Here is a 26,345-nt window from a genome sequence, read left to right as displayed (position 1 = left end):
CTAAACCTCCTTGTGTCCTCATGCCTCACTGATCGGTCCCCTTACACCTACCCATGTCAAAACACATCGATTGCACTCAGGTTACTGCCCTACATAGTACAGAAAGCTTATTTTTTTAAAAACTCATTCTTTGATTTTATATAAATTTTTTAATATTCAAAAATGCTATAAATCTATTATGCGACTTCCACTTTCGACCTAGCCATGTTAAAACACATCTCTTGCACTCAGCTAACTGTCCTTCATAGTACAAAAAGCTTATTTTTTCCAAAAACTCCCTCTTTGATTTTATATTAATATTTTACTATTCAAAAATGCTATAAATCTATTTTGCGGCTTGACCTTTTGACCTACCCATGTCAAAACACATCTATTGCACTCAGGTTACTGCCCTACATAGTACAGAAAGCTTATTTTTTTAAAAACTCCCTCTTTGATTTTATATACATTTTTTAATATTCAAAAATGCTATAAATCTATTATGCGACTTCCAATTTCGACCTAGCCATGTTAAAACACATCTCTTGCACTCAGCTAACTGTCCTTCATAGTACACAAAACTTCTTTTTTCCAAAAACTCCCTCTTTGATTTTATATAATTTTTTTTACTGTAAAAAAGTTTTTGGAAAAAAGAAGCTTTGTGTACTTTGAAGGGCAGTTAGCTGAGTTAGATGAGTGCAGCAGATGTGTTTTGAGATGGGTGGGTCAAAAGGGGATGGCACATAATAGATTTATAAAAAAAAATTACAGTAAAAAAAATTATATAAAATCAAAGAGGGAGTTTTTGGAAAAAATAAGCTTTGTGTACTGTGTAGGGCAGTTACCTCAGTGCAATAGATGTGTTTTGACATGGGTCGGTCAAAAGGTTAAGCCGCATAATACATTTATAGCGTTTTTTGACAGTAAAACATTTATATAAAATCAAAGAGGGAGTTTTTGGAAAAAAGAAGGTTTGTGTACTATGTTGGGCAGTTAGATGAGTGCAGCAGATGTGTTTTGAGATGGGTGGGTCAAAAGGGGAAGGCACATAATACATTTATAACATTTTTTTATAGTAAAAAAAGTTATATAAAATCAAAGAGGGAGTTTTTGGAAAAAAGAAGCTTTGTGTACTATGAAGGGCAGTTAGCTGAGTGTAACAGATGTGTTTTAAAGGAATTATCCGGAGTAAAATGCACTTTAGATCGATTTACGGATGATTGGGGGTACACACGTTGAGTTGACATCAAAATCATGTCATTCGGATGTGTTTTGAGAAAGTTCATTGTACCGTTTTCAGTCACACAACTCGTAGCCTGGAAGTGAGCAGGGCATTTCAATTTCGCCCCTACAAAACGCTATGAGTAGAGGGTCCCTAAAGCCAAACCGAAGTATCCCGAGGTCTTTATGTGGTCGAATAGAGAGTCCAGAATGAATTTCATCAAGCCAGTACCTTTCCGGAAATGTTGCCATCTTTGCTGTAGGAGTCTTATTGCTGAGTGTGTTGTAACACGCTCTGGAAATTCACAATTTCGTCGCCGTTTAAAAAAAAAAAAAAACATAGTCCAGTCCATACAACTTAATTTCAATTTTGAAAGAAATACTGGACTATGTTTTTTTTTTTTTTTAAACGGCGACGAAATTGTGAATTTCCAGAGCATGTTACAACACACCCAGCAATAATACTCCTACAGCAAAGATGGCAACATTTCCGGAAAGGTACTGGCTTGATGAAATTCATTCTGGACTCTCTATTCGACCACATAAAGACCTCGGGATACTTCGGTTTGGCTTTAGGGACCCTCTACTCACTACCACGTAAGTGTTATGTTGTTTGGAACTGTAGAAGAGGTATAAAAATAGCGTTTTGTAGCGGCGAAATTGAAATGCCCTGCTCACTTCCAGGCTACGAGTTGTGTGGCTGAAAACGGTACAATCGAACTTTCTCAAAACACATCCGAATGACATGATTTTGATGTCAACTCAACGTATGTACCCCCAATCATCCGTAAATCGATCTAAAGTGCATTTTACTCCGGATAATTCCTTTAACATGGGTAGGTCGAAAGTGGAAGTCGCAAAATAGATTTATAGCATTTTTGAATAGTAAAATATTAATATAAAATCAAAGAATGAGTTTTTGAAAAACAGAAGCTTTGTGTACTATGTAGATATTTATGCATTATAGATTTAAAGCATTTAAAGCATTTTTTTACATTAAAAAATATTTATAAAATCAAAGAATGGGTTTTGGGGAAAAATAAGCTTTGTGTACTATATAGAGCAGTAATCCAAGTTCACCAGATGTGTTTTGACATGGGTAGCTTATTACGTTGGATATTCGACACATTCGAAAAATCTATTTAGCACTGACTACGATGGTCGAGTTTGTGTCAAACCAACTTTAATGTGTTTAAACAAGGTCTGCCTACACAAAGCTTCTTTTGTCCAAAAACCCATGTTTTGATTTTATGAATTTTTTATGCTGATAAAAGATTTCAATCTATTGTGCGGCTTCACCTTTTGACTTACCCATACTAAAACACATCTCCTGAACTCGGCTTACTGCCCTTTCTAGGACACAAAGCTTCTTTTTCCCTAAAACCTGCTCTTTGATTTTATACAATTTTTAATGTTAAATGTTTCAAATCTATTATGCGGCTTGCCTTTTTGACCTACCCATGTCAAAACACATCTGGTGAACTTGGATTACTGCTCTATATAGTACACAAAGCTTATTTTTCCCCAAAACCCATTCTTTGATTTTATAAATATTTTTTAATGTAAAAAAATGCTTTAAATGCTTTAAATCTATAATGCGGCTTGACCTTTTGACCTACCCATGTCAAAACACATCTGTTGCACTCAGCTAACTGCCCTACATAGTACACAAAGCTTCTGTTTTCAAAATCAAAAAATCAAAACATGGGTTTTTGGACAAAAGAAGCTTTGTGTAGGTAGACCTTGTTTAAACACATTAAAGTTGGTTTGACACAAACTCGACCATCGTAGTCAGTGCTAAATAGATTTTTCCAATGTGTCGAATATCCAACGTCCAATATAAAACCAACTTTACCACGGTCACAAACCGTGTGGTCCCTATCTGGACATAGATAGAGATGTAAAACAACGCGAGTCGAGTTGTTTTCTACGGAGCCCAGGAGGTGTCATTGCAAGATATTTTTGTGTAGGCCTATCGAGAGAATGTGCGCTCATTTAACAATTAATGAGAGTCCCAAAGTACTATAAAATTCCTATCTATAGTTCTATGTTACGGGTGTTCTTATGGTCCTCACTAACTGTAACTCTGCACCCCTCTCTCCTTGTGTTGTTTTAGGGGGTCCTGTCCAGGCTGACTGACCTGCTGCTCTGCCGCTGGTCCTGCCAGTCATGTTGGCAGTGGTGCTGGGAGTGCAGCTGCTGCCAGTCCAGTGATGAGGAAGTGGAGATCCTTGGACCCTTCCCAGCACAGACCCCCTCCTGGCTGTGAGTATCCTGTCCTCACTGGGAGATGACGATCATGTAGCCTACATAAAGTATTCCTTCAAAGAAATTACTGCCATAATTATGTTATTTATCACTTTTACACATACTTGTGGAGATTCTGCTTAGCAATATAGACCAGTCCACTAAATTTAATTTCTCAAAGCGTGTAAGGGTTCTTGACAGTTTAGTTAAAATTCTGCCAAAAGTCACAGGCAATTGTTAAGTTATGTCTACATTAAGAATTTATCAGGTACTTATTGACATATAACATCTTATGGTATATCGTTTCAAGTTATAACATTCATGACCTACTCTAAAGTTAGTGAAAACCAAATTTTTTTTTTACTTAAACATCTCTTCTTTTAACAGCTTACTTTTTACTGAAATACAACATTGCACCACATGTAACGGTCCAGTGGTACTGGTAACTCTACCATTACTAGTCTAGTTGGGTCTTGAAAATATTATTTCAAAATGACACAGAAACAATTATTATTATATTAAATTATATTATTATTAACAATTATTTGTGTGAATATAATGTATGTAACAAATACATATGCTACTAAAGATAAAACTAAATGTTTTAGATCCACTAGTAGAACCTGTCGCTCTTTAGATCCACTAGTATAGAACCTGTCGCTCTTCATTCAAAAGGAGTCAGAGTCAATATTATCGTCAGTCAGGAAAATGGTTCATACTCTGAAGTTACTGCCTGTACAAAATCGGTAAGATATATACAGTTTTCAACATATGCAAAAGTACACATTTTACTTCTACTATGCATTCCAATTAATGTCCTTGTACAAGTATCAAATTATCACTTGATGGTCTTTTGGGCCCCCACGTCACCTTCCAGCCAACGCTGCCTTGAAATCCATGGTGGGGACCCTAAAGAGTAAAGACCATATAGATCCAAATTATCCTAGGTGTGTAAGCAGCTCCCTCTGTTGGTTGCTCAGTTACACCTGCTGGGGAGAATAGAATTTCTATTGTCTGTTTGAAATCCAGATGACACAAATCTATGGTATGTGGCCATTGTGATATGGCATATGAGTGTGTCAACGTCTGTGTGTGTGTGTGTGTGTGTGGTGGGGCAGGCACAGAAGGGGAGTATTTGAGAATACACACACACATAGAGTATGAGTATGTGTTGGTACTTTCTTGTGAATCATTCACATATATGTCAACGTGTCAATGTGTGTGTGTGTGTGTGTGCTTATACCTTGTGCATATGAATGTGTGTGTGTGTGTGTGTGTGTGTGTGTGTCTACTCTGAATGTGAGTCTTTAATCACTACCATCAGGCTTCAGCTGCGCATACTCAAGAGTCTAATGAGACACTTTTCACACTGAGCTGACCGCTGCCAAGAACTTGCCATGATGATGGAACCACTAAGTTTGTTTGTTTGTTTCTTTGTGTGTGTTTGTGAGAGAGAGAGAGAGACAGCAATTTAGACAGCAATGCCCGTTCTGATGACGACTGCTGTAGCGTAACCTCAAACAGTTTGTTCAAAACCTCCCTATTTAATGTTACTTCCTCATGAACCTTTGTTCTGGTTTAACACGTTGAGTTTTTAAAAAGCGGTGGGGAGTTGAGCTTGTTTAGCTGCAGTCAAGGCCATCTATTTGAAGAGAGTACACTGGCAAAATCAAAAGGAAGACAGCGAGACAGAGAGGAGAGGATAATGTGTTTGATATGCTGGCTGGAGGGGAAGATCTGAAAGGATCTCACCTCATTACAGCTGTGCTGCCTGGGCTATGAATATCATGCCCAGCCTTTAATGACATCACCCCCGAAACAAAGCAGGTTGGCTGCAAGGGTCAGCCCAAGCACAGAGGCAGGGGGAGATGACCTTATTCCAGCACCACCCACCACACAAACACGGCAGAAAAAAGAGAGGAAAGCAACCTGCGTTGTGGGACAGAATGTCAATCATTTCCCTGCTGTTGCTTATGAACTCTCTCGTGTGGTCATTGAGTTTCGGAATCAGAGAGATGACACGCTACTGGGTCTCTGAGGAGAGTGTGTGGGATTATGTCACGGGGTTTGGCAAACTGAGGTCAGCGATCATGTTCGTCACTGTGTGGTGCATCCAGAGGTTCAGCGGGAGCTGTGGTCAGTCCATGAAGGTCATGTTGTATGTTTAATGGGCAGGGTCAGGGGGCTGCTGAGGACAGAACGGAATTGCAACGGCTTCAATTCGGGGTTGGCGGTGTAACGTGCAGCGGTGGGCACTGTCATCACACCACACCCAACAGGATATTACACAGCTGTGCCACACCAACTTAACACAGACACAACCATAGCTACAGTGTCAACACATACACACACACACACACACACACACACACACACACACACACACACACACACACACACGCACATGCACACGCACACACACACACACACACACACACACACACGGCATCATCATCAAGTCATACTCACGCAGCAGATGCACAGGCACACCCCTCACATAGACACAGACACACACACACACACACACACATACACACACACACACACACACACACACACACACACACACACACACACACACACTCTGACGTAACAGTTATTTCTGAAATCCTTCTGGAATATCCCATTCATGGTCATGCTGAGTTCAAAATGAATGATCAAATAGTTTTTCCACAGTGATTATTTTTCTCTGTGTCCACGCCGTTGGTAATGTGTGCTCTGGTCTATCAGCCCTTGGCATCGGGTCCCTTTCTCTCTCTGTGCCAGTCCTGTCCACCTCCCAAGCCCTCCACTGCTCCCCTGCCTGCACTGGCCATGTGTTTTAGATTCCGAGGTTGCCGTAGCAACTATCTCCCTGTGAGCTGTAGCCATGGACACAAGGGGTCCTTGATGATTCCCAAGGGATGACTGGGAATTAGGCTTCCAGCAAGAAACCCTGGGCAGGCTTCTACCCCATGCTGAGAGAGAAGCAAATAGCTAGAAATAATAAAAAAAGAGCATGAAATAAGATGGCTGAGTTGTACCAGATATTGCGTAATATCAGGCATTAAAGTTAATCAGAATTTAATAAACCCTCCAATTCCCTAGGAATTATTCACGCCCCCTAGAAGTTTTGAGCCAACAGTTTTCATAAGTACTGAAGCTATGTATTTTTATGCATTACATCACAATGTGGACTTTCTCCTCATTTGATGTAGTTGCAACACTTTGTCCTTCTCAAGCTGTTTGTGAAAGTCATTTGTTAGAGCTATTTTAGACAACAACCATCCCCGATATTGATTTGGCTGCTGTAGTTGCAGATAGAGTCATCACATGGAATTAGATTGCCTCACTTGATTATGGGATTGTGAATTTACAGCAACATAAACATGCCCTGTCACTTCTCGAGACTCAAGAGATGTTTTATGGTGGGGAGTGGCTAATCCCCAAATCTAGATTCAGGACATTTCAGCGCCTTTTACATCCACTACACACAGCAAATGTCATTTACTCTGTCTCAAAGTATTTATTCAACAAGTTCATGCCTCACATTCAACCACACATACACGCTGACGGTGGTAGCTTTTGATGAGGCACAATAGAAACAACTGCCATTTCTGTGTAAGGTAGTGGTGTTTGAATGTGTATTAGAATAGACAATAATGCGTAATATATTTTTTATTCCCAATCGATGCTCTTTCCCCTTTCTCTTTATTTTATCGATACATTTATTCATACTTAATCTCAATATAACAAAATGTCTCTTGCTGTTTTTAGTGTCAACGACTGTCATGATGATAAAGATGGGAACAATCACAGCATCATCCAGCGGTCCACTGGCAGCACCATCCACAATAATGGCCACAGTAGCCCCAGTCAGAGGCGATCTAGCACAGAGATCACTCGCTCCACCCTGAGCTTGGCCCGTCAGCTATCAAGTAAGTAAACCCACCCCACCTCAGATCCCCTTCAGAAAACCACGCAGGCTTATCATATCTTTTGTACTTTAAGGCAACATGCTTTTCAGACAACAAAACAAACTGTTAAAGCTGTTCATATCAGTAGGGATGGTTTTATTGCCGTGGTACTTTTTGCACATTTTTGTAAATATTCTGCTGTGAAAAAGCTATTCCATTTCATTCTGTTCTATTTCATACTTAAGTTATGTTGTCTTGTATCCTAGTTAGCACCAGCTTATCTCATTTTGCCAAAGGTTCATCTGGGTATTCCCAGGCTAGTTGTCTTGGCCAAACTGCATTTTAATTGACCTTAAATCATTACTCTCATGAATAGGTTTGGATGCTCGTAGACCCAGCTCTCCCTTGGTGGACGTAAAGCCAATTGAATTCTGGGCCATGGGCCCGAGGAAGGAGGTGGTGCAGCCTCTGCGGAAGCCCCCTCCGCCCGCAGACGACTACTTTCGAAAGCTTGAGCCACGGCTGTACTCCTCCGACTCGTGTGGCGGCGACGATGTGGACTCGCTGACAGACGACGAGATTCTCTTGCGCTACCAACTGGGCATGCTCCACTTCAGCACGCAGTTCGACCTCATCAACGGACACCTGAGTGTGCGCATCATCGAGGCCCGCGACCTCCCGCCGCCGGTCACGTGCGACGGCGCGCGACAGGACATGGCGCACTCCAACCCCTATGTGAAGATGAGCCTGCTGCCCGACCACAAGAACTCTCGGCAGACGGGGGTCAAGCGCAAGACACAGAACCCCGTGTTCGAGGAGCGCTTCACCTTCGAGCTGCCCTTCCTGGAGGCGCAGAGACGCACGCTGTTGCTGTCCGTCGTGGACTTCGACAAATTCTCACGCCACTGCGTCATAGGGAAGGTGGCGCTGCCACTGAACGAGGTGGACCTGGTCAAAGGGGGACACTGGTGGAAGGCACTGGTGCCCAGCTCACAGGTACAGCCACTCCGCTCTTATCAATTCATTTCAATTCATTCCTATTTTATATTCAATTCTATTTATTTTCTATAGTGCCAATAGCAGAGTCCAAATCCCTTTTAAATAACAGGATACCTTGACCAGAACCCAAGTCTTATGGAGGGGGGGGATTCATCTTTCTGAGATTAGTACCATAGAGTACATAGAGTACAATGTCTAAAAGATGAGATGTGATGTGCTGTTTGATGCTGCAGTATGGACAATACCTGTTGATACTGCAATTGTAGTAGAAAGAATGGATCCAGGGTGTGCCCCACTGTTATGCTGATGTTTACAGAGCTTTGCTTGAGCACTATCGTGTAAGCCCCACATCTGTTGTGACAAGTGTGGTTAAAGCTTTGGGGGAAAGAGGCATGTCCCCAATCAAATTTGTTGTAAAGTTCCAACAGCTGTTCACCCATGGGTTTTCAAGGCAGATCTTCTATAGGCTCCCTCCCCATTTGGTAAGGATTTAATGAGATTGTTAGATGAAATCAAGCACCTGTCCTCTAAATCCATTCAATTAGCTCAAAAGCTGAGACGTTTTACTGGGGGTTGACCTCTATGCTCTTAATTGGGTGTTTTTGTCCATCAGCACTGGTGAGAGGATTGATTCAAATAGGGGGAGGCAGTTCTTGTAAAGGCATTGAGTTCACGGAGAGCCAAGTGGTCCAAGCCAAATTCATGCTACTCGATTCCATATGGAGGATTTTTCTTAGCAATACATTTGTTTGTGAATTCCGTAATTATGCCTTTAGGCAAGTTCTATATAGCCAAGTAAACAACTACATCATGGTCTCCCACCAAGCCATGTATGCTTGAAAACAGACCTTCCTGGGAGTCATTTTAAGATGCTGCTTTTCTCCTGCTTTCCTGCTGCTTCTCTCCTGAACAGCTACTTCTTTGTGTAAGATATAGAGAACCCTCTTTGGAACCGTTGAATAGTCTGCACAGAATAATACATGCTGCAACCCAATAATGCAAAATGGAATGGAATAATCTCTTACCACTTAGCCTGAGTCATAGCGCCAGAAGAGACTCTGGCACTCTCTCCTTAGTTGAACTATGCACAGATTAGATTATTTGTTGTGCCACGTGAGAATGAAACAAATGAGAAGTATTCTCCTTTTGTTCTCCAACTGCTCCCTCCGTGCTCAGAATGAGGTGGAGCTGGGTGAGCTGCTGCTGTCTCTGAACTACTTGCCCAGTGCCGGTCGCCTCAATGTTGACATCATTCGTGCCAAGCAGCTACTTCAGACGGACATGTGCCAAGGCTCAGGTAACATCTTCCCATCCCAACAGACCACTGACCTGTGCAGTACACTGCACAATGGTCAATGCAGTCACCATGGTCTTCAATGGGTTTGGACTTATTCTGGTTCTTGTTTTGGTTCTTTTACTTAAAGTTTGGCCCGATCCCATTTCTCATTCTTACCCCTTCCCAAGACATAGGGGTGAGAATATTCCCCATGGAAATGAGACACCACTTTAGTCACATTGAGTGAACATACACTATACACTACATTGTATGTATAAATATATATATATATATATATGCAGTTATTCCACTGCTTGGTTGAATTTCCCATTGTCCTGCGTAATTTAGAACATGCATTATGTGTTCAATATGTTATTTGAACACCTATGAAGTAGATCCATTGTTTTGGCCATATCTCACTTGTATATTAATTTGCCAAACTTGTAAAGTTTAAATGAACTGTCACGTTGGCGTTGCATCCAAGCCTTTAAATACAGACGTTCAGAACATAGCAACATTTAGCATTTAACAGAGGCAGCTTTTATCTAGTTGGATGGCGGTAGGCTAAATAAAATAGCGATATTTCAAAGATAAGGTTAATCAGGGGTAGGCCTACAACGAGGTAGCACCTCGACCGTGCATTATTTTCTGTTAACAGTGTCGTCCATTATCCCTTACATAAATACCAGTAGATGCAAATGTTTATTTCAATTCATTTTTATCTTGGCACCCCAAGCCCAGATATGAATGTTAGTGGCAGGTCTGCCAGTTTAGAACAGTAGAAAATTAGAAAATTAAATTCCTGTGCAGTAGAGGGGGCATTCCTGACCCTGTGGATTTTCTGTGTGCTCTGAGGGTGGAACATTTTGCATTCAAAGGATATCACTCTCATCACACAATTTCAACGCCCAATTTCATCACCCATAATTCTTTAGCTGTCCAGAGTTATGGCCATGCTTTCAAAAGTATTTAACTGATGTTAGGCAATTCAGAATTTGTATTTGTCCAAAGAGTGACATGATGAGACTGATGTTATGAATTTCACAGCAATAAGATTCAAACTAGAGAAACGACAAATCACTTTTGTTAGATCTACCAAACCAGTCTTTTTAAATGTATTATTTTCATATACAGTAGTTCATGATATCCATTATTATTACAAAAAATATAGAAAAGTATATAATTATACAAAAAAATGTTCATATGTATTTTTGGCCATTTATAATAATTGTCCACTGCCCCTCTTCCAGATCCCTTTGTTAAAGTGCAGTTGGTCACTGGCTTGAAGCTGGTGAAAACCAAGAAGACCTCATGCATGAGGGGCACCATCGACCCCTTCTACAATGAGTCCTTCAGCTTCCGAGTTCTCCAAGAGGACCTGAACGAGGTCAGCCTAGTGTTCACAGGTAAGTGATGTCAAGTTTGCATTTGCATTAAAGCTATTTGGTTAAATTATCCCAAAAGGTTCTATTGTACAGAACTACTCTACTGTATTAGTCCTCTTTTTCAGGGGATTTACTGTTGACAAACAATTTTGACTTGTGATTGACTAATATGCACAAAGGTCAAAATCCATCACCAAACTTGTACCCCAAGGATTAGTGACCCACCAAATTCCGACAAACCTGGACTAGCACAGAGGATCGAGGTCTCTGAGGACAGACTCCCTTTACCCAGGCCCTCTGCCTCAGCCAACACATCGCCCTGCCATTAGTTAATTGGACCCCACAAGTGAGAACCATATTTCCATAACAGTTTAAGCCGTCCTGAGGCCCTGGGAAAGCAATACTGAGCCAGGTCGGGATGTTTAGTGACAGAGCCTTTGCGGGGAGACACATTTCTGAAGTCCTCGCAATTAGAGCAATCTCTGTGGCGACCCCAGGGCTGCCACTGCGGTCCTCATTAAGGCTCATTTAAATGCTAGCAGCATTTACTTGATTAGCAGCGCTGCCAGTCAGGCCTGAACAGTGGCCGAGATCAAACTGAGTTACCCAATGCGCCGGCACACGCTGGCATTTAGCGTGTTTGGGGGAAAGGCGAGAGGAGACGCCACATCGCTCTCGCTTGTCACCTGGACGAGCGTGGCTCCTCGGTAATTGCATGGGACCTTATGGTGACCTGAGTTCTTAACCTCACTTGACCTGACCTAAGGTAACCTCACCGCATGCATCTCAGCCACTGACACAGATGCCGTGTGAAACCTCTGCTCAACAGGCAACACAGCTACAAAGCACTGGTGCTGTGTCTTAATGGAAATACCAAGGAGCATGTTTGTGGACGTTTGTAAGGACCATTCATAATTGATTGTTGTAGGAGAAGGTTGAAGGTTGGATGTAAGTAAGCATTTTTGTGGTAAAAATGCAAGAATTTGAGCTAATGTTTGTCACCCCCTGTATGGCTTTAAGTAGCATTTGATATTCCTTAAAATAAGTAGCAATTGATATTCCTTAAAATTCCACTCACCAATTGTAAGTCATCTGTCACAAGCTACAAGAATACTTCAATATTGCTATCCATTTGCATGGGTATATCTGGTATAACCATGGAAGCTGATTTCACTCACTGGGCCTACTGGTCAACTCAGTGTTCTAATTAGTACAGCCAGGCAAGCCACCCAGATTCTCCAGCTTTCTCCCTGAAATGCCTGGTCTCCTCCATAGTCTGTTGCCTCTCTTCACTCCTCTCTCTCTGGACGGCGGACATTCGGGGCCTTCTGCCCACATTTCCTTTCTGAAGTGTCAGACTACAAAGGGCTTCAATCAGAGTGCTGCGCCCTCTCCACAACCCTGCTAGCCCTCAGCAGCTATATTTGTCTCTGTCTGTCTGTCTGTCTCTCTCTCTCTCTCTCTCTCTCTCTCTCTGTCTGTCTGTCTCTCTCCTCACTCAAACCTTTGGATCTCCCTGTTGGTTGCAATTATTCTCACTTCCCCATCACTACATCATTGCTATTTTTCTCTCTGTCTGTTCTTTTACTGCATATCCACCATGCGCCGGCCTCCCACCTTATACTCCCCTTGGTCCTCTGGCTGTTTAACCCTGACACGAGTCTGCCTTATGGGATCCATTATCTGTTAAATCACCCAGCCGGCCCTTTATCTCTCTCTCTCTCTCTCTCTCTCTCTCTCTGTCTCTCTCTCTCTCTCTCTCTCTCTCTCTCTCTCTCTTTCCCCCCATATGTCTCTCTTTGCTCTCTTTCCATTCTGTGTTCCAACAGTAGCTGTGCACCTGTAAAGGTAATGGGGTTTATTAGTGCCATTTTTGGGCTCATCACGCCCTGTCTAGTTCTGAATGGAAACAGACCTCCTCCTGACTGCCCCCCCCCCCCCCCCCACTGAAACCTGGCTCTCATCAGAGCACCCTCACCGTTTGGGTCACGCTCCATTCCTGTCAAGGCTATTTCAGATCAGCAACGAGACAGGAGAGGATGTGACCCAGCACAGACAGGATGCGATCAACAGCGATACTTCATCATCCACAAACGGGGGGTTGTTTGGGGGGAGGATGGGAGGTGTAGTTGTGGAAGTGAGGATGCTGGGCCTATTCAGCTGGCACGAACAAAGACAGTCAAGTCGAGTCGAGGTTGACTCATAGAGGCTCAAAAAGGCCTGGTTTGTCTCAGTTCCCATGAGTGAGGCCTTCATATTTGCTATCCTCCTCATCCCTGTTTTGACCATACTTTATATGGGCAAGTATAAAACCGTGTCCCAGTACACATCTGTGCCTCTGTGAGGATACATAAACTATGAATGAGCTAACTGCTGGGCAAAGACAGAAAGTGGACCCAGCCGGAAGACAACAGCAGAGCCGGCCGGATGATATCAAGGGTTCACTGAACTGTAAGGGTTTTAGCTGAGGCAAGCATGAATTATGAAGAGGCTGCAAACTGCAAGCACAATTTCAGCTTCTGCCTCATACAACATATTTTATACCCGTCAGAATTTGCCCTGAACATCAGATATATTTGGCATACATACCTTTAGCCTTGATTCAGAAAAAATGGGCACAGCAAAAAAGGGTGCTAGAGAACAGAGTCCCAATGTGCTGTGGGTTAGTCAAGTCAAAGCTCATTCGTTTTTTGTTTCACATGAGCATTACCTTTTGGCAGAGCATACCCAGTTCAACACCTGTTTTGTATTGATCGAAATACAAAAAGCCAAATCTTGTGAAGCACACCAATACCTGTGTCACACCGCACTGGTGCTTGGAGCTGCTGGGTGATCTTTTTAACACCACCCCCACCCCCCTCTCTCAGGGAGGCCCAAGGTGAAGCAGTCCTCAGTGCGTCACAGCGGGATAAACCTACGGGTTTGAGTGCCCTAGTTGCCAGGCGACGGCATGATGGCAGCAGTGATGCCAAAGTTGTGAGGTCACCTACTAGAGGTGATGGGGCTTTGCTGGGTTTAGGAGGGATGGGGGTGGATGGTGGAAGACACTTAAAAGGCCTCCCACTCTTGTTGGAGGGATAGAAACAGTCCCCCACCTGCAGGATTTTCCCCATCACACTGCCGCCAGAGTGAATAGAGGAGGGCGGAGGAGGTAAGGTGTCATGAAGGTTAGCAAATCCCCATCCTTATTTACAGGCAACTTGATGAAATTAACAAGGCCTTTATCATCTGACCTTCATCCATTAGCTAAATTGGATTGGGGGAAAGACACAACAAACGGAAAGAACAAAAAATAGACAGTTGGGCTTCTTTTACGGCTTTCTATTTCTCCCGCTATCACTTTCTTTTACTCTCACTCTCTGTTTTAAAGGTCTTGAGCAATTATGGGAATAATAATTTGTGCTGTACTGAAAGAGGGGTGTTCATGGATGGCTTGGCGTGAGACTGGGTCATGTTTGTGGAATTTTTGCTAAGGTCTGCTGAGGACGCTGACTTGATGTCAGCCTCTTCACACTTGCTCCCTCAGCCTTAGTTTTTATTTAGTCCTGTCTGTAACGTATTACTGCAACTTCTTTATGTAGTATTATGTTTAGTTTAGTTCATTTTTTTCCTGAATAACATTGATACGTTTCAGATACTTCATCAAGCTTTTTAATCAACCTTCAATGTCTATAGCTGTTGTCAGTCTGCTGATGATCAGTGGAGCATTGCCTATTTACTTTGGGTCATGCCAGCCCAGTTTTCTGCTGAAGCCAGTTTAAACTCTGTTAAACGCTGTACTTTCAGCATCTTGTACAGATACTGTAAGCTTGGTGTTCCTCTACAACTTCAGAATGCAGCTGGTTGGGACTGTAATTGTCTTTTTTACCTGCTAGTTTTCTCCTAGTTTTGTTAGCACCTCTCCCAATAGCCCTTAAGAAGATTATGTTAAAATTAGTCATTTGTCATTTTCTATCAATCATTTCTCATTCTCTTGCTCTCACCATTACGAAACATTGTTCTCAGACATCTAATGATCATAGTTTGTGTAGTCAAAGTGACTCAGACCATACAACAAGGCAGAATGAAATTGCTTTCCTCCAAGCTCAGTGTCCAAACATAAAAGACAAAAAAGTATGGCTCTCTTTAGTGCCAAAGTTGTGAGGACAGGAGGGGGAAGGTTTGCTCTCGTCATCCACGGCAGGAAGCGAAGATGCTTCTTTGCCCTCTTGACAATGGTGGTGGTGTTTGTCGTCCATGTCAGGTCATCTGTGATGTGCACCTGTAACCTATGTTGTGTTGACTGCGTGGCTCAGCCCTGCACTCGCCCGGACTCAAACCTGCAAACAGCAGCACCTCGGATCGGGAATCGAGCATGCTAGCAATTGAGCTAAAAGCCCAGGCTGCTAGCTCTCTCACTAGCACGGCTCTTAAGGTGTCGAGAGGGAAGGTTTACATAATGTACATGCATGCACAGCTATGTACTAGCTGGCTACCGTTGCACACCCCCAGGTGCTTGGGGCTTGTCACTTACTTCACAGCGCTGGCATGGTTTATAAGGCTTCCTCCTCAAGTCAACAGTGATCTCCTTCATAGCAACGTAACATAGAGAAATACATCTTTAACCTTCCGCTTCTTCCTTCTCCTGTGTCTCTTCTGTCCACCCATCCAGTTTATGGCCACAATGTGAAGAGCAGCAATGACTTTGTGGGCCGCATCGTGATTGGTCAGTTCTCCACGGGTCCTCCAGAGTCCGCACACTGGCGCCGGCTGTTGGAGTCCCAACGCACCCCCGTGGAGCAGTGGCACAGCCTCCGCTCGCGCGCTGAGTGTGACCGCGTCTCTCCCGCCTCGCTCGAGGTCACATGATGATGGTCTGGTCTCGGGATTTGTGGAGAAAGTGTGAAGGAGCAAAGTAATGTCATGTCGAGATAAAATTGTAGATCTTAAATGCCTAAATTCTGAGTGAGTAAGTTTTGAGGATACTGACGTTTACATCCAGAAACCCAGTAGGGAGATGGTGAGACAAGCCCAGCTTGTGAAGAGATAGATGTTTTTAAAAAATTATTTGATTATTTATCTCTTTAAAATGCTTGGATCGCTGCGTCTCACCCAGATGAGCTGCTCTTGTAGGCTTCCATGTCCTCAAGCAATACAATTGGGTATAAATCTGTCAGAAAATGATAGCTAGAGGCCTTCGAATGTTTCCTCTCGGATGATACAGTGTCAGATGCTGCCTGTCCGCATTTTCCTTTTATCACATTGATACAAACAGACATGCACATGTCACACATAACTGCTTAATAATCATTTTATTTTTTTAAAGGTAGATTAAGGACAGCAATGCAAATGTTTCTAAGTATAAAACACAAATGTGGTTTATTTTTTACTGGTGTTCCATCTCATTTAATTTGCGCCAAAGGTTATTTGTTTTGTCTCGACCTAAACTGTTAACGTTGCCGCCTTTTGTTTCTCTGTGATTACAGCCCTGAGCTGAACTTTGTGTTATACATGTGTGTGTACTTTATGTCTGTATATACTGTACGTGTGTGTGTGTGTGTGTGTGTGTGTGTGCGCGTGTGCGTGTGCGTGTGCGTGTGCGTGTGCGCGTGTGCGTGTTCCTCCTTAAAATGTTAGCACTTTCGAATGGTTTGAACACCATATTCAGTATGTATTTAGTGAAAAGTAAAGATTGAAACCCTTTGAGTTAGATCCCCTTTCACATGAAGGAGGGGACATAGTGCTCACATAGTGTTTGAAATGGGCTACTTGCTAGCAAAAGTACTAAAAAGCAATCACTCCCCCCTTTGGCCTATGTCACAAAAGTAGTTGTCTATCCAGAAAACCAGTGTAGTTTGCTTGTGTTTTTCGACTCAAAGTCGCAGCGTCTTGTTTAACTTCTCCTTTCCTCTGGACACACATGTCCATCTTTGGGGGAAAGAGTCTGTTGTGTTTTTATGGGAGCACTGTCAGTTCTGTGTCAGTGTCCATCAGTGTGTTTTAGAAGCATCACGGTCTGTGTTTACCTAAAAGGCTTTTCCCATGTAATCTGTACCATGTGACCTGTACGTGCCTAGTTGTGAATTGTCTCTGATGCAGAATCAATTATATGATTCTGCCAAACTTCAATATTAGTTTAGATGACTAAACAGTGAAACTAAATATATATATAACACAGTGAGAGAAGAAAAATGAAAATGAAAACTGTGCCAGTGAAGATATTTATTTATTTATTTATTTAGATAGATGGTACATATGCATATATACTTATAGAATACTTGCTTAACTACTTACCTCTACAAATATAAAGAATATATATGACTTTTATTGTGTGCAATGGATATAAATTGAACAAATTAATGTTGTTTCAGTTAGATCTTGTAAAGAAATATACTTTATGGACAACCTAAATGAAAAAAGACTAGAGAGAAGCTGATGGAACTTCCTCATTGACTATCATTGACTGTATAAATAGGGGGACAAGTGGAACATGGCAACAACAGCAAGTGGAACATGTCAGTGCAACACTGTAGAGGCAAAACACAAAAGGAGATCATTCCATCCGGAATGCTCTGTCAGAATATATCTTGCTGTCTCACCATACATTAAATGCTGCTGTGCTCTTTGCCATAGTTTTGCTATACATAACATGTGCACAGTTAATTCATTAGCCTCTTTGACTGAGATAGGGACCTACGCTCTTGCATATATAAACTGCAACCCCCATCAACCCTGTCTTCAGAATCAGCAGTATCCCTTTAAATCTATACCAATAGTGTAATGTGTCCACTCCACCAAATCTCTGCTCCAGGAGAGCATATGGACTTTTATTTTTATATACCTTACGGCCATGTCAGATGTGTTGAAGTGGTCCTTGTTAATGCGCTTACATTTTTTTGTCTCTTTGTGTATGTTTATGTGTCTATGTGCGCACACTCTGTGGATATGTTTGATCTGGTTTTTAAATGTATAAATTAAGATTATGGTGGTTGTCCTGATTTGATTTATTTCAGAGCAGTCTTTATTAAAAGATGTATTAACAGATTCAAGGGTGTGATTCATTCCATAAAACATTTTGAAATGTATTATTGTCCTTTTATAATGAAAACAAGATTCTACAATTACTTTCGGTGATGCGTCTGATTTAAAATACTGTTTTATCAAAGAGTTTTGCAACAATGTGTGCTAACAGTTATTTTATGGACAAACATCAGGCTGTCAACAACAAATTGGTCCAAAAATAGCAGTGGGTTGCTTAAGGTAAAATGTAATGAATGTAGCACTGTCTTCTAGCACACTATGACATTAACAATCTCCATTCATCACAGGTCAGCACAGAATTATTCCACATAAACCAGTCAAGATGTTTCCAAATTCAAGTCATGCCAGTTTCGAAAGAACACAATAATTAATTGCACAAACTTTTTGGACCAGAAGAACTGTCTCTCTCCAGCAGTGCTTGTTGGTGGACTAATGTTCTGCACCCACCCACCCCCAAAGGCAGCCCCAGTCACTGATTAGTCACTTAATTGCTTTCTTCAGTGGCACAGGAACAGCTTAACATCGCTGCAGGGGGCAGCACGTCCAGGTCAGGCAGAGCCATGGTACAGAGGCTTGTTTATGTGTGTGTAAGTGGCTAGAAGTGGATGTGTGAGTGAGTGTGTGTGTGTGTGTGTGAACATATGCATTTGTGCCTGTTCACATATGTGTGTGTGCTTCAACCTGTGTGTGTGTGAACCTACAGTATGTAATTTTGTCTGTTTCGTGTATGTGTATGTTTGAACTGCACAAACACAAGTATGAAAGAGTGAGTGAGCGCATGCACACATCAGGCCCGTGCTGAGTTCAGCCCCCATCCTGGAACATCGCTGTTGACATTTCAGAGCTGGCCGTTTCATCACAAAGGAATGCCCATGCAGACGCGTCCACCACCGGGCTCACAGCCATCCTCATCACAGGGTGGAATTCTCTCCTGAGGAGGCTCCGTTAAAGCGTCCCAGCTGAGGGAGGCCGAGCAGGCACGCGGCCCCGTGCCACCACCCAGAGACGAGAAGTCTCTTGCCGTGTGTGGTCACTGGAGCATCCCAGCCCGGGAGAACAGAAAAATGGCTGCCAAGCGCCACAGCCCAGAGCGAAAGTGGTCCCCTGCCACTCTTAAGGTCTGAGCTTCAGCTGGGACATTACCCATCGATATCTCACTTTGTCTCTCTGCCACCAACCAAAACTACTGGGGACAAAACAGGGATTTATAGTATGTGTAGAGGAGAAAAAAAAATGTTTTTTTTTCTTCTGCTTTTAATTTGCATGGTCTCTGAGCCCCCAAAGGTCAAGTGTCAGGCTGTGGCTTAAGGCTGCTTCTGGGGTTTCAGAAGCCTGGCAGTAAAACGCAGACACAAATCCCTGCTGGCTTTGCCTCTCACCTTCCAGGTCAGCGACTGATCAATTTGTGCAGATGGACATAGACAAATAGGCACCCCTCGAAGCTGAAGTTAAATCCACGCCATCCTAAGACAGAGAGTGGATGCGGTTTGCATGTCTTGTATGTGGGGAGTTATAAATGAAAAAAAGTCACAGCCATGACAAGAGTTTATCACATGATTTATGCAAAACTGTGGTAGGTCAGCCTTACACACACACACACACAAACATTTATACATTCATACACAAAAACACAAGCATTTGTATTCATGTCAAACCCACACACACACAAACACAACCTCATAGAAAGTGTCCTCCTTTTCCGAATGGGCCACAGGGGAAGGGGTGGAAACCTCACAGCCGTTCTGCTTCAGCTGCACATGGAGAATGACTTACCTCTTCGTGCATCTCTGTGGTTCCGTTTGTTTTGACTGACAAAATGGGTGGATGAAAGAGGCTGGACGCACTCACACACACACACATGCACACAGACACTCGAAAAAGAGCAGTGACGCCTCCAAGGAATTAGTAAAAACAAAGCAAAAATGGCAACAGTCTTTGTAGCGTAGGGTCAGTGGATAGCAGTTTGCTGGTAGCCCCACATGGGGATTATCTTCCAGCTGAGGGAAGGCAGACTGGGATGACTCAGGAGTCTAAATGCACCCCAGATGGACACGCAGCATGTACGACGGTGTCATTTTCTGGCCCTATGTCCTATGGGGCGCGGTTGGATAGGAGAAGAAGGGCTGGGGGGGGGGGGTAGCAGAGAAGAGATAGATGAGCTGTGAAAGAAAAGGCAGAGACAAAAGCTGCTGTGCCCACAAAGAGAGAGGGGGAGAGCCATAGGGGTAAAGGAGATACCAACAGACAAAGCTAAAGTAAGGTAGTGTGTAGAAAGGAGAGCATGGAGGTTTGTTACAATGAAGAGAAGGAAAAGAAAAGTCTTGTGAGGTCCCAGTGAGGAGCTAGGGTTGGAAGGGAGCCCATAAACAGAAGAGTCCACGTGGAGGGCCTCTCTCAAGTCGGGAGATGCTGAATGAAGAGTTGGACGCTGCAGGAGAGCTGGAGGCCACGGGGGGTAGTCGGGGTTTAGTTATCCAGTGTAGGGATCTTACACACGAAGGGAAAAGCCTTGTCACAGCTGTTGTCATTCCAGGACCTCAGAGCTGACAGAAAATGACAAACAACATGGCAGCGATCATCATTCATACACTGTTGCACAGACTCTGCAGTTGCACTGAAAATAATAATGAAAAACATCTGGCCCTACTTCATATAATGGACAATTACTACATCGAACTCAATTGTGTAAATGGGAAAAGGGAATGGGAAAAGCTATGTTTGATACCCATAAATACATCTTGTAACATCTTGTATTAATATTTCTATTAGTATCTATATCATCTTATTCATCTTATTTTGTTATTTCAATCTAATCATCATTGACCAATATTCTTCTTATTTCATCTGTCTAGTCTATTTCATTCATATTCTTTTCCATTATGTTGGCAAGGTTTACATGTCACTGCTAGCTATACTATTATGGGAGGCTTAATGTACTCATCACCCAACAAAAAAAATCAAAGGCCAGCTATTGTTGTTATGTCTATAAGAGTTCAATATAGCTCGTAGATTTCCCCTCTTGTACAATGACAAAATCTGTAAAACAGTCTAATGTATCTTTAATTCTCTGGCAGTACAATTTCTGTACATTTCTACAGACAATTCCTTTACTCGTATAATGGAAAGCTTCTTAAAGTAACAGGACATGTTGATATTTCCTGAGATTTTAAGGAACTTTCCATTAAAGGAGTGAAGAAATTGTCTGTAAAAATACAAAATGTCGCAAAAATGTAATGGCAGAAAACGGAGGTCATTCTACGCACCACTGTTTTGTCGGTACCAGATCTCCACACAGTCCTCCTCTAGTGGGATCCGGTGGATCCCATCATCCGGTTGGTTCCCATCCCAGTAGCTGTACTCATAGGCTGAACCATCGGTCCACTCCAGGGTGCCCTCCTATGGAAGCAGCCAGCAAGAACAGAGTTATCTCACATATTCTCTGTACACCCACCTCCCGAACACGTCCACCCCACCCCACCACCACCACCACATCCCACCATGACCAATGTAGGGGTCACATGTGCAACATATAATGAGGGGTGAAATCTTCTACCGCGGCTTGTGTTTCTCATTAACTTGACTGTCAAAGAAAAAAACTCAGAGCAGAGCAAAGGAGGATGGAGGCGCAAGAATGCTGACACACTCAGTGGCATTACAGGCTAGTTAGAGCTCGGCCATAAAACAACTTCAAAGCCTTCACTGTCCTTGCCGCTCTCACAGGTAAGGTAGGCATGTGCAATGACAGACCCACACTGATTAGACATGACTGCCTCTGAGTCCACATATCTGCTGCTGGATGTGATTTCTGCTGTGAGATTTTATTGGCCAGCATTCAGGTATTGCACATCAGCCATAATGAGGGCTGAGATGGCATCAGTCAGAGGTCATTAGTGATTTGCCGCTGTTCTACAAACCACCACCGTGCTCACATTTGACATTGGTTATGGAAGAAATTACTCTTTGAGGGTGTGTGCAAGTTTAAATTTGAGCAGATCTAGATGTCCCTGTGGTATGAATTGAGTGTGAGAGGGAAAGAGAGCTGGAATGGGATTTGTAGATCAATGAACTGAGAGATCGTTTGAGGGAGGGATTAGGCAAAAATGAAACAGATGTTTACCTGTCGCCGGTCGTGAAGGCCAATCCAGATGTCTGTAGGGATGCCAGGGATTCGACTGTTCACCAGGTCATACACAAACACGTTCTCCTCCCAGCTGTCAGAAGGGTTTGTAAAGCATTAAAAAAACTTGGAAAATGGAAATGAACCCATTATGTCCTCGGTGGAATTTTAACATTTCCTTTACAGCACTTAAAGTACTAGCAGAGCAAAGCACCAATCAGTTGACATTTTTCAAATCAGTCAAAGCATGTGGCTACAGTGTACGCTTTACTTAACATAGTCTACTATTTTTAGTCTCCAGTCACATACGGGTTAAAACCATTCCTCTGCCTTTATCTCAAGCAGACACACTATGCAATGCTCCAGAGATTCATTTGCTCTTATTTGGTAAAGCCTTTTCCCAAATGTCAATTGCGAGTGATGTAATGTTGCCTTCAATTTGAACACAGAGACATTGGCTGAAAGTATAAGGTGAATGTGTAATGTCTGGAAATTTGCCTCCCAACAGCATTTAATCTCAGCACGCCCACCTGTGTATGGAGGTGAGCTTGGCGGACCGGTAGCCGTTGGAAAACTCAGCACAGTACAGGTCTGCCTCCGCCCAGGTGCGATTGATGGGGAAGAAGCGGTAACAGTTGCCCTCAAACTCGGTCCAGAAGAGGGGGCAAGTAGCAGGCTCGGGGGCATCTGGTAACTGCAGAGGCAAAGCTGGAAGAGGGGCAGTATTTCTGGGGGTAAGGTGGTGGAATGGTGATGACATCACAACTTCCATACATCCTTAAAAGGGACTTTGTGTTATTGCCATGTTGGAATCGCAATGATCGGAATCGATTAATGAGAAGCCTGAGGTGTCCTGGCATGAGTGCAAGTTAGATAGTGCTATGCTGACAGTAATGTTTTTTCATTGTGTAGTCTTCAATTAAAGTCAGTAACTGTTACTAATCTCCTCACATTTTGGTAGACTGAAACTAATGCGACAATGTCTTCTTTATGGTGAAATAACTTCACACAATAACATGCGACACCAGAAGATTACTTTGTGCAACAGAGTAAAGAAGAATTAGATGTGACTTTCACAAATACAACACAAAGCAATTCTTACATCATAGCCTCAGAGGAAAAACACTCAAATCTAACCTATGTGGACCATTCACATTATTATCTATGTCAAGATCGACTCCCATTTTCTGCACTTTTCTTAACTCAAGCCATACTTTCTCTCTGAGCTCTTTGCATATTTCAGATGGTATAAATCTCATAAAACAACACAGCACTCTCCTAGTAACCCTCCAATGCACTCCAGATCCTCCTAAAATCTATTAACTTCAGCAAGTCTGAAAAACAAGCCACAACTTTAAGCCCCCAAAAGCCACATCTTAGGCTATATAGTTGTATTAGAAGTATAACTACAGCAAAAAAAGAGAAAGAAACATAGACAAAAGGTGCATGATTTCAAGATTATTGGCAAATTATGGAGGAATCTCAGTCTGCTGTAATCCCAACTCATTCAAAAGTAAGAGTGAAGACCAGCTCCTCACAGGAGATCTAGTATACAGTAAAGATTCCAGGCCTTCCTGATATGGCACTACTTACCTTGAGTGATCTTGATGTTAGTGGATGGTATAGCCCTCACATGAAAGCCACAAAGTAGCAGAACCAAGCACAGTTCCCAAAAGAGCATTTTCCAAGTGAAAGAGATTGCCAATGGTCCGGTCTGTGTGTGCTTGTGGATGAATGAGAGTGTATGCAGTGCAGTGCAGAGGCTCTGTACGGGTAGAGAGTGTGTACGAGTCTTTGAACCCCTGCCTTTTTGCCAGATTCTTCCTCCTCAGCCTGGTCCAGCTCACTGACTTCACATTTTAAAAGAAGGGGGGGGGGGAGAGAGAGAGAAAGAGACCCACACCCACTAAGCCTGAAGTAAAAAGAAAACCGGACAAGTAAAGAAATAATTTGAGTTCTTTGTCACAAGGTATTTGCAGTAATATGTAATGTAAAATTATTTACATACAACAAAATATTTATTTCATTTTGAAAAAATGGGACAGAAGTTATTTCATTCTGGAGAAACAACAAGTTATTTCGTTTTGGAGAAACATAATAATATTTTTTAAAGGAAAGCATTGTAGTTGTTACTTCTAAGGTTTTATGTGTGTCTCTCTACTCTTTCTCCTTAAGCCTATTGTATATCTTTCCTGTTAGGGAACATACATTTGCAATGTTCAGTAGGAAGGTCCATGTAAGGAAGAGGCATCTTTCAGAGAAGTTATATCAGAGTATCTCGCTTGCCAGGAGGTCTTCAATATGTCATTGAGTCAGAGGTGTTTATTAGAAACAGCTTGCCCTAATGAGGTGAACCTCAGTCACAACCTCTGTCTGCGGACAGTTGGACATTTACGACTGACCTATTTTTGCAACGCTGAATCTGATATATTAAAAACTAATAATCTTGGGAAATGCATGGGAGTTATTTGGTTTGGCTCCATCAGCAATGTATCTCACACGTCATATGCGAGAATCCTGACATACGATACCTTCCCAAAACAGTTGGGATGGAATGCATGACAAACTGCTAAACACCCATCGCAGGACAATTTTGGTCCACGCCAGTATGGGTTGATGTTGAACCGTGCAAGCAAATCTGTTTGTTTACTGTCCAGGCCACCCGAGGGAGAAATGGCCTCACGTGTTCGGCCCCACATCTGTGTACGAGTCCATACAGTGGACTCAGATCGTCTGGCAACAACACACACAGACAGGTTCTGTTATCCGGATCCTCCTGATCAGGCCTGGGCACATCTGGGATTTCGTAATATTGACTGAGCCTGTGTGTGTGTGTGTGTGTGTGTGTGTGTGTGTGTGTTTTTGGGCTCCACAGCCCCAGCTGTGCACGAGTGTGTGCCGGTGCAGGGAGTCCAGATGCCGAGGAGAACTCTTTTTCTCTCGCGTCATCTCAAGTTAATGAGAGAGCTGCTGGAACATTGAGATGTTTTGACCTCAGGCTTGAGTAGATGGGCTCAGGGATATTTGTAAATCAAGGGGCCAAAACAAGTCCCACTATTCTAATTGCAGATGTAGATCTCTCTCATTCGTTTTCTGTCCCTAAATGAACTGCCTCTGTAGTTCTCATCTTTGATCCTTATGGGGGTCATTTCTATTTCTCACTGGACATGCATATCTGACCTCGACCTTTAACGTAAGGAATAACACACTTTAACACACTTTCAGCATAATTCCAGCTATAACCCTTTCACAATTTCATACAAAAGGAATGATCGGTGATGGTGTTGAAGATGGTGAATTGACATTCATATCAACAGCCTTTACGTTATAGTAACTCCACAAATAGCATGCAAATGTATCTATTTATCATAAGAAATGCACAAATGTTACATTTGCCTCCATAGCATGAGTTATGGGCAGCTCTTCCCTGAGATCCTCCTTTCCTTGTCTGTCTTATCTCCACATGCCTGTCTAACGTTTGGTGTTAAAGGTCCAGTTATCTCTGCATAGACTATGTCCTGTCACAGCTGGAAACCATACAGACAGATAGGATTTGATGCCACTTACTGTGAGGGAGACAGATAGGGAACACTGACTCAGATAGCGGGGCTAAATATAGAGGTGGGTGACTGGTAAATGGCAGAGATCTGTGAGTCCCAGCACAGTTAAAAAGAAATGTCTGCAGAGTCAATGAAGTTTTCAAGAGAGACTTGTAATGATCTCAAAATGTGCGTGCAGACAAGCGATTTGCTGTCCAAATGTAATGAATGTGTTTGGTGTGAGTGTGTCAGTGTGTTCATATGAGAGGCAGGATATAAGGACACTACACGACTACACGAGGCACACCGTACATGTGGCTACTGTCTGTTCTTCATCGTGACCAGGGCTAATTTATTTAAACCCGTTAGAGCACTCCTGCAAGCCCACTCGATGTAGAACTATCGATCCCCCTCTCACAGTGGAGCAACGTCGAACAGTTACTTCTCTAAGATTTATAATCATCCACTGTGTGCTGTTAAAAAACTAAGCCCAAAACTGAGTCATTTGTTTGGACTTTTCCAGTGCATCACTGGGTGTACCCAAAAGCCATGCGAGAGTAATGAATATGAGCATGTGTGTCTGCTAAATATACCCACTTTTTTTCAAACATTGACTTAAAGTCAGATGGAGGAAGTGGTCAATAGTTGATGGGTGGACGAGGGATG

At 42.7% G+C, this 26,345-nt stretch overlaps 2 protein-coding genes across 2 annotated transcripts; one reads left to right on the top strand and one right to left on the bottom strand.

Annotated features, from left to right (window-relative positions):
- Positions 1-3,183: 3,183 nt before the first annotated feature.
- On the top strand, positions 3,184-15,851 carry syt17 (synaptotagmin XVII). The gene is made up of 7 exons (XM_076266734.1): positions 3,184-3,219; positions 3,317-3,465; positions 7,204-7,364; positions 7,720-8,339; positions 9,519-9,639; positions 10,869-11,024; positions 15,655-15,851. The coding sequence occupies exons 1-7, from the start codon at positions 3,184-3,186 to the stop codon at positions 15,849-15,851; spliced, it is 1,440 nt and encodes a 479-aa protein (XP_076122849.1).
- A 4,382-nt stretch (positions 15,852-20,233) lies between these two features.
- On the bottom strand, positions 20,234-23,968 carry clec19a (C-type lectin domain containing 19A). Its single transcript, XM_076266226.1, has 5 exons — positions 23,734-23,968; positions 22,671-22,848; positions 22,141-22,234; positions 21,287-21,419; positions 20,234-20,566 (listed from the first exon to the last, which is right to left on the bottom strand). The coding sequence occupies exons 1-5, from the start codon at positions 23,819-23,821 to the stop codon at positions 20,490-20,492; spliced, it is 570 nt and encodes a 189-aa protein (XP_076122341.1). The 5' UTR covers positions 23,822-23,968; the 3' UTR covers positions 20,234-20,489.
- Between the last annotated feature and the right edge of the window lie 2,377 nt (positions 23,969-26,345).

The sequence above is a fragment of the Alosa pseudoharengus genome, unplaced genomic scaffold (genome assembly GCF_046254945.1).
Source record: "Alosa pseudoharengus isolate Yale_2024_CS ecotype anadromous, Long Island Sound unplaced genomic scaffold, YU_APseudo_1.1 YU_APseudo_1.1_scf_4, whole genome shotgun sequence".
Lineage (NCBI taxonomy): Eukaryota > Metazoa > Chordata > Actinopteri > Clupeiformes > Clupeidae > Alosa > Alosa pseudoharengus.
The sequence above is the reverse complement of the archived record's forward strand: the minus strand, read 5'-3'. Positions and strand labels throughout refer to the sequence as shown.